The 14,115-nt window shown below is 32.2% G+C and overlaps 1 protein-coding gene across 1 annotated transcript in view; it reads left to right on the forward strand.

Moving 5' to 3' along the window:
- The window catches only part of LOC114332988 (protogenin A-like), a 470,567-nt gene extending 458,142 nt beyond the window's left edge, over positions 1 to 12,425 (forward strand). Inside the window, exons 15-16 of the mRNA XM_050651312.1 lie at positions 5,891 to 5,977; positions 8,964 to 12,425. Coding sequence (XP_050507269.1) covers positions 5,891 to 5,977; positions 8,964 to 9,323 — 447 coding nt within the window. The 3' untranslated portion in view covers positions 9,324 to 12,425. The remainder of the gene's footprint in view (positions 1 to 5,890; positions 5,978 to 8,963) is intronic.
- Positions 12,426 to 14,115: the final 1,690 nt, after the last annotated feature.

Below are 14,115 nucleotides of genomic sequence, written 5' to 3' on the forward strand. Positions count from 1 at the left end.
TATTTTTTATAGACCCATAGGTAGAGTGTACATAACCTCAAAAAATTAAAAGAAATTTTTTTTTTCAAAAAAGCGTATAACTTTTTTTGAAGAATAGCTGCAGGTCTAATTTTTTCTTAATCTTGTGTGTTTTATCAAACACTATATTTTTAATTTTTTTCAGATTTTTCCGTAAGTCTCCCCACCTTCAAAAATCCGAAAAACTGTTTTTTTGGGGGTTTTGGGGGATTTTCCCTATTTTATAGACTTCATAATATATCAAATCAATTTTGTTTTTATAGGTTATATGTAACTTGAAGTAACTGAGTTCTTTAGAATATTTAAAAATCAGAAAAACACGTTCAAACCCCCCAAAACCCCCTTAAAAAACAGTTTTTTGGATTTTTGAAGGTGACTAACGTTACAGAAAAATCTGAAAAAAATCAGAAATATAGTGTTTGATAAAATACACAAGACTAAGAAAAAATTAGATCTGCAGCTATCCCCAAAAAAAAGTTATATACTTTTTTTCAAAAAAAAAAATTTTTTAATTTTTTTGAGGTTATGTACACTCAACCTACTGGTCTATAAAAAATAGACGTGTTTTATAAAAGCCTCAACTATGCGTGTAAATTTTTTGAAATTTTAAAATTGATTGTATCCCACCAAAAAAAAATAAAATCGAAAAATAAAGTTTTTGATGGTGGGGGCAGGGAGAAGGGGGTGGTGGGTTAAAATTACGATGAATCTTATGTCTTAATCACATAAAACTTAAAAAAATGAAAAAAATTAAATTCTGGTAATGAGGGAGGGTATTTTTTAATTTATGTATCCCGTCCATAAGTGGAAAGTTTGATGCGCCACTGTAGATGCATGTGCCACTGAAAAGTGACGGCACAGTGCTCAAACGTTTTCTTTTAGGTTCTACTATTTAAGTTATAGGGTCCCGTCGTGCCTAAAATGATTAAGAATTTTCACCTATAGCGGCTCTTAGTCTATTAGGCTGATTTCACCCTCTAGATCATTTTCTATATTGAGCCGTTGTACGCTTTTGGTCTTTTAAGGGTGAAAACCACCCTTAATTGTAAAAATTTATAAAATAACATTTTAAACTTTAATATTGTCAACATTTGCTTCTTATTAGTTACATAATGATTGTTTTATGCTTTAAGATAAAATATAATATTTCAACCCTTAAAACCACCCTTGTTGAAGCTATATATAAAAAGTTTACTTATCCTAAAAGAATAATTTTGGCTTGCATCAGTTTACATAAAAATTTGGGGTTAGGATCATCTTACTCTGTATTTCATATTCTATATCATGCTCAAGGGCGTTGATTATTATTAGGGGTGTACTACCCCTTATTGTCAAAAATTATATAAAAGCATTGTAAACTTTAATATGGGTAAAATTTGGTTTTGACTGGTTAAATAATGATTGTGTTATGCTTTAGGATAATATTTCAACCCTTAAAAACCACCCTTATCAACATTGCAATTTTTATAAGTAGATAGTTTAATAAATCTATACAGAAAAAAAAGTAGAATTAAAGAAATACAAAAACATTTATTTACACAAAAATACAAATTTACAAATATGTAAAAATACACATACAAATAGTTTTTTAGTCATAATCCAGTATACGAACCGGTTCTGTGGTATTATATACATTGAAACTGCCCTATAAGGGACTATTCGAATTTTTCGAAAAAAAAATTAAGTTTTATAAACATACCTCCTTCATTTTTGGCGATAAAAAGTTTTTTCAATAATTGTTTTGTAGGATTTTTGAAGAGTTATAAGACTATGTAAATCAAATTCCGTAAGATCCCTTACTTTTTAATTGAGGTGTGTTTAAAAGCTCGAATAAGGGGGTATTTACTCGGTAATAGATGTTTTAAACAGCTACGCTAACTGTTCGCTGTAATGAAAATCTATGTATAAGAAAAGTTTAGTTATTAATAAAGCTACAATTTAGTAATCTCTCGTTTTTTCGTATCTCCAGTATTTTCGGAGATATTTTGAATAAAATAATAAAAAATGCGAAATTGCAAAAAATCAATTTTTCTTTAAACTCAAATTTTTCTAAAATTAAGCCTTTTAACTAGGTCAAACTTCTTGGGTGTATTAATAATATAAACATAAAAGAAATTACAGAAATCCTAAAACCAATTTTTAATTACGAGGGTAGTTAGGGGGTTGTTCTCAATGTTTTTTAGTAGAGAAAAACAGATACCGAATTTTTTTGAACATAAGTTGCTCAATTTCTATGCTTGAAACTTTTTATTATTTTTTTTGAAAGGCCCTATTGTATGCTTGAAAAAATATCATATAAGGTTTCCTGGAATAATGCAAAGTTTTCTCGTTATTTGGCTTTGATTATTTCAAATTATGCATTTGACGAAAAAAGCTAACCTTTAACATGTCGTATCTCAGTTTGGATTGGTCGTATAAATATTACAGAAAAACAGTTTGGTTTATGTTACTAAAATATACATTTTCGATATCCACAGTTTTTTTGATTAAATGCATGTTTTTCGAGTTATTCTCAAAAAACCCTCTAAAAGAGTCGATTTTTCCGTCGAAAAACTGTTAATTTCAACCACGAATAACTCGAAAAATATTAGTTTTACGAAGAAAATGTAAAAAAACATTTTTTTCTTAGAATTAACTTTTACATCGATTTATATAGTTAAAATGTAATAAAAAATTCCCATCCCCGAGATGGGGTGGCAACCACCCCCAAGGTTTTATCGTACAGCGGCATGATATAGAAAATGATCCTTGGACTATTCCCTACCTTCTGCAAAAATTTCAAGTAAATCCATGCTGGACGAAAAAATTGCGAGCCAAAATGCTTCATTTCCTCGACTACTAGTGTTTATTATTATGTATAGTATTTTTACTACAAAAACGTTATTACGTAGGTCAAAATTTTTGACGTAAGAGAACTGTCAAAACATTAGAATGTGACTTTTCATTATTGCCATGTTTATAATAAACATGGCAATAATGAAAAGTCACATTCTAATGTTTTTATAATAAACATGGCAATAATGAAAAGTCACATTCTAATGTTTTGACAGTTCTCTTACGTCAAAAATTTTGACCTACGTAATAAATAACGTTTTTGTAGTAAAAATACTATAGTCAAGATATTTCAAGATTTCTTGTTTTCTTGACAAGAAATCTTGGTATTGACATAAAATTTCTTGTCTTGTCTTGAAATCTAAAATTACTTCTTGTCTTGATCTTGTCTTGAAATCAAGACAAGATCAAGACAAGATCTTGAAATTTTCAAGAAGTTGGCGACCCCTAGTCTGGATATAGTTCTGCTAGCTCTTTGTTAGTTCTTATCCTTTATTGTTCTTCTGCTTCATCAAGCAGGCTCAAGGCTCAAAGATCTTCCTTAAGATTTTTGTTTCCCAAACACATACGTAGTCTCTCTTCATTTGCCTTTGTCATTGTCCACGTTTTGCTACCATATATCACTACGGGTCGTATGATGCTTTTATATAGTTGTATCTTTATATGTCTTATGAATTGTTTCGATTTTATAAATTTTAGAGGGCATAAAGACACGTGTTGATACATGCCTGTATTCTATTGTTTATTTCTTGTAGTTTGTTATTGTCTTCAGTTCTTGTTGTTCCAAGATACTTAAATTCTCTGCCGCGCTCAAAATTAAACTCATCGATGTTAATGTTCTGTCCGATTCTACAGTCGGAAAAATGAAAGAATATCCATGAACAAATATATAAAACACGCTGTATTTTCCTGTCACCGTGTCACAAAGAAAATTGCCCAGCGCAAGTACATGTAATAATAATTATTACATGTACTTGCGCTGGCTAATTTTTTGTGTGACACGGTGACAGAAAAATACAGCGTGTTTTATATGGGTATTCTTTCATTTTTCCTACTGTATCTCTATTTTTGGTTGTTGCAGTTCATATAAATACAGGGTGTTAGTAAATAAGTATGAAAAATTTTAAGGGCTAATTCTACATGAAAAAATAATGCCGGTTTGCTCTATAAACATATGTTCGCAAATGCTTCGTTTGTGAGATACGGGGTGTTGACATTTTTATTTCAAACTGCCAATTTATTTATTGCTCTAAGACCAGTTGAGCTATGAAAATAAAATTTGGTGAGTTTTAGGAGGTAGTTATTGCGCATTTTTTGACGTACAATTAAAAATTTTGTATTTATCATTGGCGCGCATACGGGTAATAGTCTGATTTTTTAAAGAAAAAAATAGTGCGCCACTGAGATATTTCAAACTAAAAATTATTTTTCAATTTCACGTTTAATTTTTGATAAAAAATCTTTCTTACCTTTTTTCATATGATGCACCGTTTTATGCAGAAAAATAAAACATCTTGGCGCGTATTTTTCATTTCTCAATACATCATCAAGAACTATCCAATATAATAATACTAAACTAGAACAATAACAGAAATATTTCTAATAAGATTTCAACTAGTTGGAAAGCTGCAAAAAATGTTTAAAATGATCTCCTTTACAGGTAACAGAAGAATTTTATATTCATCATTGGCGCGCGTACGGGTAATGGTCTGAATTTTTTGAAGAAAAAAATAGTACGCCACTGAGATATATCAAACTAAAAATCATTTTTGAATTTCTCGGTCAATTTACGACAAAAAATCTTTCTTGCCTTTTTTTCATACGAGGCGCCGTTTTTATAGAAAAAAATAAAACATCTTAACTCTTACAAAGTATTTGAGGTAGTTTCCATATGCATAGAAACTTAGTTCAAATACTTTGTAAACGTTAAGATGTTTTATTTTTTTGCATAAAAACGGCGCCGCATATGAAAAAAAGGCAAGAAAGATTTTTTGTCGTAAATTGAACCAGCAATTCAAAAATGATTTTTAATTTGACATATCTCAGTGCCGTACTATTTTTCTCTGAAAAAAATCAGACGATTACCCGTACGCGCGCCAATGATGAATATAAAATTCTTTTATAACTTCTAAAGGAGGTCATTTTTAACATTTGTTGTAACGCTGCACCTAGTTAAAATCTTATTAGTAATATTTTCTGTTATTGTTCCAGTTTTGTATTATATTGGATATTTCTTGATAATGTATTAAAAAAAAAGAAAAATAAGCGTCAAGATGTTTTATTTTTCTGCTTAAAAACGATGCACTATATGAAAAAAGGCAAGAAAGGTTTTTTATCATAAATTAGACGTGGAATTTAAAAATAATTTTTAATTCGAAATATCTCAGTGGCGTACTATTTTTTTCTTTAAAAAAATTCAGATCATTACCCGTAGGCGCGCCAATGATGAATACAAAATTCTTAATTGTATGTCAAAAAATGCGTTATAACTACATCCTAAAACTTACCAAATTTCATTTTCATAGCTCAACTGGTCTTGGAGCAATAACTAAATTGGTAGTTTGAAATAAAAATTTCAACACATTTGCGGACATATGTTTATAGAGCAAGCCGGCATTAATTTTTCATGTAGAATTAGCCCTTACAATTTTTCATACTTATTTACTAACACCCTGTATATTTAGTTTTACTTTCATTGATTAGGAGCCCCATCTTCTCTGCTCTATTCTTAATCTTAATTCCGTGTTTCCTATTAGATCGATATAGTCTGCAAATATCAAAAGTAAGTTTGGTCCTTCTCGATGAAATACTTTAGTTTGTAGTTCGTTGTTCGATTATTATACTTCTGTTTATAATGTTCCAGAACTAAGTTGAAGAGTTGTGGTAAAAGTACATTTCCCTGTTTTAGTCCATTGTTTATTTCGAATGTCTCCGAGTATTGTTGTTCAACTCTCATCTTACATCGTAACTGTTCCATACAGAAATACACATACACATTATTTAGTCCTACATTAACATATAAACGTTTTTTTACTTACAGGGAGGCGAAGAATTTCCAAACGGGCATTCAAATGGATCAGCTAAACCCTATATGAATGGCCATGTCCATATTACAGAAAATCCACAGGTATGTCCCAAATTAATTTGATTTTTGGTGACATATTTTTTGAATTTTAGCTGTTTGATATCTTTTCAGCTATATTTATTGCTTTCTTTCAATGTTCTGTGGACGTTCGATGTTAGCCTTGAGTATTAGAGCTAATATTCGCTATTCTTCTCCCCTCAGTATGTGCTCCAGATACTGATCCACTGTCTTGCCTTGATCTTCTTCACACGTATTTATTTTTCTACTGTGGATGATACGTAGAAATAACTTAAAAGTGTGACCTAAAAGACTTCTAAATCTATAGTAGCTACAATAATTCGGACGTTATTTGTTCGGTAAAGTTATGAATTCAGACCTCTACCAGTCCTCTGGGGTTTCACCTATTGAGTACGCATTATGATGCAAAGCGTAACCAACATTTTCATGTTTTCTACGTTAATTATTTTTAACATATCTGCCGGGACGTTATCAGGGCCAATAGCTTTCCTATTCTTTGCCAACTTTATAACATGCAGTACTTCTACCTTTTTGTTTGGTCCTTCGTCTTCACCTACTGTCTGTTCCTCTTCTGGTCCGACGTCATTAAAATAGTTTATGTATGTACACCAAGTTGTCCGAATCTATTCTTGTATGAAGAGTTTTCTTATGATAGAGGCCAGCCATTTCTCTGCTTCTTTGAACATATTGAATGAGTCGTATCTGTATTCCAACTTTTCCATTTCAATGCATTTATCCTCCATCCACTTTTCCTTCGCAATCTTTATATTTTGGTTTAGTAATTTCTGTTTTGTTTCTTAAATTCCTCTTAATGTAATTAATACAATAATGGAACTTAATATAGTGCAGATATGGTGGCATAAAATGAAACAAAAATTGAACTTATTGATCCACATATTGTGGCATAAAATTAAGCAAAAATTGCGCCATGATACTCATAGAACCCTTGGGTCTTTTAAGCTAAAGTATTGTGTGCATTATGGCAGTCGTTCGAACCTTATGTATGCTAATCGTTAATAAAAACAATACAAAACATAATTGCATCGGTTATATGGGGTATTTTTTTAAATGGTCGCAAAAATTTAGTTGTCATAGACACCAAAATTAAAAAATCGATAAAATATTCCAAAAATAAAAAGCCTTTCTATATTCGGAATTCACAATGGTCAATGTGTGAATCAGTCATAGTTCTTCATCATACTGCTGTCTTTGCTTGATGTAATTGATGTATTATATACCAATAACGACTAAATTTTATGGTTTTAGGTTCTATGAATAGAAAAGTAACGTAATAAGTGATATACACACACTCAAACTTATATGGAATCATCTGATATTTCTTACTATTCCGTGCGAATTTAAAAAAACGAACACATGAAGTTAAACAATATTTATTTTAAAGCAATTTAATAACAAATACATAACAATTAAATAAAACAATAAAGTATTTAACAAACAAACTGAAAGTAGTTGTTTTAAAGTCAATAACGTACAAAATTTCAATGTAAAACAAATAATGTTTAACTTGTTTTTATTTATTTTCTTTGTATTTTGTGGTAGTCAGTGTTATCACCTCTAGTCCTTATGCAAGCTTCAGTTTGCGTGGGCACGCTCCTAATCAAATTATCAACATTTTGTTGTGGTAGGTTGCTCCATCCTTTAAAAGCAGCTTGTACCAGCCGTGCGGTGTTTTGTGGATTATCCCGTCGAGCTCTAATTTTTCTTTTAAGCCTATCCCACAAATACTCTATAGGATTAAGCTCGGGTGAGCAAACAGGCCACTCCAAACAAGGGATAGCTTCTGCTTCAATGATGTCTGTAGTCACTCTAATGGTATGTAGAGGTCCATTATCATGCAATAAAATTAAATTTTCTCCTGTTACACCTCTCCAAAGCCTGACTACAGGTTATCAACATACCTGTGAGCAGTTAAAGTTGATTGGATGAAAATTAAAGGAGTTTTTTTACGGATCACAATTCCTCTCCATACCATTACACTTCCGCTTGTATATTTGTGAACAGATCTGACAGTTTTCGTTCTTGCTTGTCTTACTCGACCTCGTGGTATACGATTTCGTGGGTCATCTGATTTTCCAGCTGATTACATTAAATCCTGACTGTTTTTGAAAATAGCACATTTTGTCAATTCCCAATGTTCCAGTTAACATTAACTTGATTTTCTACCGAGCGTACACTCGATCTATCCTAGATTATGGTTGTTTCTTGTATGGATCAGCCACTAATTCCAGACTTTCACAAATAGATAGGGTACAGTTCAAGGCTCTACGCATTGTTCTTGGTGCATTTAAATCCACTCCCACAGCTGCTCTCCTTGCAGAGTGTGGCGAACCCCCCATGCAACTTCGACGACAGTTACTAGCTGAAAAATTTGTCGTTAAACAAAAACGATTTACACACAACGACCTTATTAAAAATTTAGGCATCTTAACTGCATATAACTACACTAATAAATACTGGCACAACATAAACTGTCCCCCTCTAGCTGATGCATTTGCAACAGTCTCAAACATCGAACTACGTGATGATTCTGGTTTGCCGTTCTTCACGGCTAAATTCGATATATGTCTTACACAACCAAATATTATTTTTCCAGAATATAATGATAACCCAGCAATTAATAACATATCTATGCAAATAGAATTAGAGAAATTAGGTAATGTACATAAATTTTTTACAGACGGATCCAAATCCCCTACTGGAACAGGATGTGCAGTGTACAGGGAAAACACAAACGAAAGTTTGTTGTTTAAACTAAACAAAAACTCTACAATCTTTACAGCAGAGGCACTTGCTATATTTAAGGCTTTGGATTGGGCAAACAATTCACTGCTACCCTTGTCAAACTTATAGAAATAAATAAGAAATAAATATTACTTTGAAATACATGCTGATTCCATATAAGTTTGGGTGTGTGTAGTGTTAACGTAGTACTTTAATATGATAATTTAGATTGTGTAAACTAATTATCAATAATTTCTTATTTGTTTAGTTTCATTATGCCTTCAACTGCAATGGTCAGGTAGCCAACAAACAGCAAGAAAGATTCACTCCCCTGCGCTTCGAAGAAGACTCAAACTCCAACGTCAAGCCTTCGAAATTCTACGACCTGCACAAACTGTTCGAAAACTCGAAGAAACTGAAGACCAACCACCATCGTTGCAACCCGCACTTCGGCCAAAGCGAAGACATACGCAGTTCTTGCGACGAGGTGCACTCTTCGGAATCTTCTCGAGATGTCTCCCTCAATGGAACGTCCCTGAACGGAACCCAGATGACTACGTTGAATGACACGTTGAATGCGACTGACACGAGCAGGAGAAAGAGTCCCATTCTGGGCCCTAACGGGTAACGTTATTAAAGAAGAATACGAAAATGACTAGGAGAATTTTTTAAGTTTCTAAATTGTTTACTCCAGCTTTTTTTCTGTGAAAATTGCGGTGGAAAAGTGTTTATCTTGAATATTATTCTTTAAAATGGCTATATTTATTATGAGCCCAGGCTCAAAATGGATTAACAGGTATACATTTTTGGACCAGGCTTTAATATATGCGACTTCTATATATATGAATCGAAAAACTATTATAACAAGAGTAAAATGAAAAATGCATTTGCTTTACACAATAATAATCGTATACAACAGACTCCAAGTGATAGCTGCAAAAGAATTCAGTCAGACAGCCGGTTTTTTTGCTTATAGTTTCTGTACTCACGTTCTGCTGAAATGTTATCCTTTATATACTTATTTCAGATATTGTTGATGCTTAATATTCCTTTGTTTTTATTCATGTTATACCAGAATGTATCACGAGAATCAAAAATCCACTAAGTATTGACCAACGGTGTTTTAATTAATGACAAATGGCGTTTTAGTTTTTCCAATTGGCGCAGTCACAAATTCAGTTTTTCTGATATATAGTATTCTGTTACTACGGTAATCATCTGACGGTGCGTTGAGAAGATAATATTGGTATAATGTAGATATAGTTATTTCAACATACTGCCTTCATGTGTTATATGAATGGATGGTAAGTTATAGTCACGCACAAATTGTGTGTAACTGTGACAATTTTCTTATTTGCTTTCGTAATTGGAAACGGTTGGCTGGTTTTTTGATCATTTCGACCATTGGTGTATACAATTTGATAAATTGGAACAATATAATGCAACACTAACGATAATATTGAAATAAACTTACGTGCATAGAAATCGGCCCACTTAAAAATTTGATCATTTTTGATGTCTCGCATTTCCTAAACCTGTTCTCGTATTTCCTAAAATATCGCTGTAATAATATTGTTGCTAAACAGATAAATTTTTATTGTATACCGAGTGTATAAAATTAAGAATTTATAATTCACCATTACCGTGCATACGGGTAATATGACCGGTCATACGGGGCATACGGGTAATTTGGGCTGTATGAAATTACCCAATGTGTAGGATTTCTGTAAACGCTTTGCCGAACCTGAAGTAGGAAATATTAAGAAGAGATTTTTCGATCGCCTATTTGTGAATTTGTATCAGCCAGGGTCTCTGATGATGCTGAAACAACGCTGTAAGATCCTATTGATACCAATTCATATACAGGGGGTTGATCAGTTGTGCTCATGCGCCATTTTATAATTATAATTATTGTTATAAACAGCCCATATATAATGATAAGCGCTCTAATTACCGGCAAAATAACGCAAAAGATGGAAAACATATTAAGTTGTGAGATAAAAAGAGATGAAACTAGTAGAGGTGGGAAATTTAGCGATAGAAACCTACAAATTTACATTACATTGATTGTTTCCCACCTTTAGCCGTATCAGAGGAGAATGTCAACTAAAACTGTCACTGTCACAGTGGTAGTTACCAAACTTGTCCGATACGTCTAAAGGTGGAAAACAATCAATATAATGTAAATTTATATGTTTCTATCGCTAAATTTCCCATCTCTATACTAGTTTCATCTTCTTTTATCTCACAACATAATATGGTTTTCGTCTTTTACGTTATTTTGCCGGTTATTAGCGTAGTCATCACTGTATTGTCAATATCAAATCGTAAATGTCATGTACTGCCATTTATGATTTATGAAACTGCTGAAATGTCAACCCACGTCAATTAAATGTAAATTCTACTATTACTCTGATTTTTCTTGATATAATATGTAGTTTTTCATCGTTGATATAGATTTCGCACATATTAAAGCACTTAGAAAATCATGTCTACCGTTTGGACTGAGCCTGAGTCCGTAGATTCCGATATATGCAATGAAACCAAAGAGCTTTTTTAACGAGGAACATATAATTTACTGAATTTCTATTTGACCTGGTGCTAATGTTAAGATCATTCTTTCGGATATTTCGGATAAGCATCTTTCCTCTCCTTTTGCTCTCTTACTGCCCATTACACAACTCGAATCCAAACTAAAGAATCTAGCTTTACAAAAGTAATAATTTGTTAATAGACCAATCATTTGGTAGTTTTACCTGGAAAGGTTTCCGGGAGTTTTGAAAATTGGTAATTTTATGAATTTCGGTATGCTCCTTTTGAATTTCAACTTTGCTACCTTGTATCTCCGCCGCTCGCGCCGCCATATTGAAAAATGGCGCATAATAACAGTTTTTTGGGAATATCTCCTTTCCGACGCATTTTACGAAAAAAATATTTGTACAAAATTAAACTAGAAAAAATTTCCTACAATTTATGTATTTATTTTTTTTTTAATAAACTCGATCGTTTTTGGCGTACGTGCGCTGCAAAGGATATTTCAATAGACGTTTTGAAAAAAAAAAACTCATGTCCACACCACTTGGAGGTAGAGTAAGCGTTTTTTTTATTGTTGTTTTCCTCTTATTAATTTAGAAATTAAGCGCATTTGCCTTTCCTGATGGACCAGGTGTTACGACTTCGTCCTGAGTATCGATTGAAACATCGCATACCGAAATTTCGTCCGCATCATCTGCGATGTGACCTTTAGCCTCATGACACGCCTCTTCGTTTTCGATTTCATCGAAATTATATGATGTAATTTGCGAATTATTACAAGTATATATGTACAAGTATCACTACAATTTGTGCATATATTTGGGCCAGCGTTACAGAAATTAGTCCATTTTTGTTTCTTTTCCATCCTCACTACTGCTGCTTCTGTTTTATCTATATCATCTATATTTGTTTACAGACATGTTTTCTTACTTTTCACATCACTGTAACCGTATAATTGAAAGAGAAAACAATTCATTTACCCAGGTTCCCAGATATTTATAGTTATTTACTCTTTCTACTTGTTTTCCCTTGACATCTAGCCTTTTTTTTATTGTATGTTGCTTAGATATAATCATGAACTTGGTTTTCTTAAGGTGATACAGTAGCGATCAACAGGTAGCCAAAACGCGTTCCAAGATTGCGGCTGTAATTTTGAATATTTTTTCGAGATATTTGGCACACGTATTCGTAATGTAATAAAGAATGGCGGTACAGAGTCCAATTTGAAAAATATATTAATACGTGGAAATTACTCTGTAATTAAATATAATATTAAAAAACGAGCCTGTACCGCCATTAAGAAGAACGAAAAAATACACTTTCTTCAAATAAACTTGTTTATCCGATGCCTAGATTTTGTGTCACTTTGGAACTACATACTAATGAAATAAAAAATTTTAGTAGTTCCAAGATGACAAAATCTAGGCATCGGATAAAAAAGTTTATTTGAAGAAAGTGTATTTTTTTGTTCTTCTTAATGGCGGTACAGGCTCGTTTTTTTAATATTGTATTTAATTACAGAGTAATTTCCACATATTAATATATTTTTCAAATTGGGCTCTGTACCGTCATTCTTTATTATACTACGAATACGTGTGCCAAATATCTCGAAAAATTTTTCGAAATTACAGCCGCAATCTTGGAACGCGTTTTCGCTACCTGTTGATCGCTACTGTTTCCTCTTAACGTTCATTTGTAGTCCATATTGTATACTGACATGATGTAATCTATTTACTAATCGTTGCAGTGCTTCTAGACTGTCTGCAAAAATAGCGGTGTCGTCTGCCAATTTTATGTTGTTCAAGATTTCTCCGTTTATTGATATATCCTGTTCTTCCTCTGATATTGCTTCCTTAAAAATAGCTTCGCTGTACAGATTGAATAACAGTGGAGACAACACGCAACCCTGTCTAACACCTCTTTTGATTTCTATAGTTTTTGTTTCGACATGTTTGATTCTAACCTTTGCTTTTTGATTCCAGTACAGATTGACAATAACCCGTATATCTCGACAGTCCACATTTTTTTCCTTTTAAAAGTTTGAAAATTTGAAAAGAAAATCATCTGACTGGAAATGATTAATACCGGCGGCAATAGTAGAATATTTTAGAAAAAATACGAAAATCATGTGGTGGTGTAGATAAATAATACTTTCTGCACTGGTACGCGAATACTACTGATTTTACAGAAAAATTATAAATACATTAATTGTGGGAAATTTTTTCTGGTTTAATTTTGTACATAAATGTTTTTTTCGTAAAATGGGTCGGAAAGGAGATATTCCAATAAGAAATGTTATTAGGCGCCATTTTTTCAATATGGCGGCACGAGCGGCGGAGATACGAGGTAGCAAAGTTCAAATTCAAAAAGACCATACCGAAATCCATGAAATAACCAATTTCAAAAACTCCCGGAAAGTTTTCCAGGTAACCCCCTTTTTTTCGACCAAATGATTGAACTGCAAGAACTGATTTTTTTCTCGATGGATATAAACACTGACTTTCTCGGCAATATTTTTGGGAGTATTTGACTACAACGAATTTTTTATTTTGTTTCGATTGTAAATATTTATTATATTGCTCAATATAAAAATAACCATACTTTAATTGTTAACACTGTTTAGAAGAGGGCAGATCGCTATTAAAAAAAAAAACAATGTTTATACAGGGTGAATGAAAATTTTCCAATATTTAAAATGCACTACATACTCTACGTTTGTTTAATTTTTTGCCCATCCTGTATAATTTATTAGGTTAGGTCGAGCAAAAATCAAAACTTTTACATATAAGTTACAGGATACTGTGGCTCGGTTCATTTTATTATGCTCAGTATAAGAAGTTTTTAAGGTTTTTCTACAAACTTTATCATTACACTTGTCATATAAA

This window comes from Diabrotica virgifera, chromosome 5, assembly GCF_917563875.1.
Source record: "Diabrotica virgifera virgifera chromosome 5, PGI_DIABVI_V3a".
NCBI lineage: Eukaryota > Metazoa > Arthropoda > Insecta > Coleoptera > Chrysomelidae > Diabrotica > Diabrotica virgifera.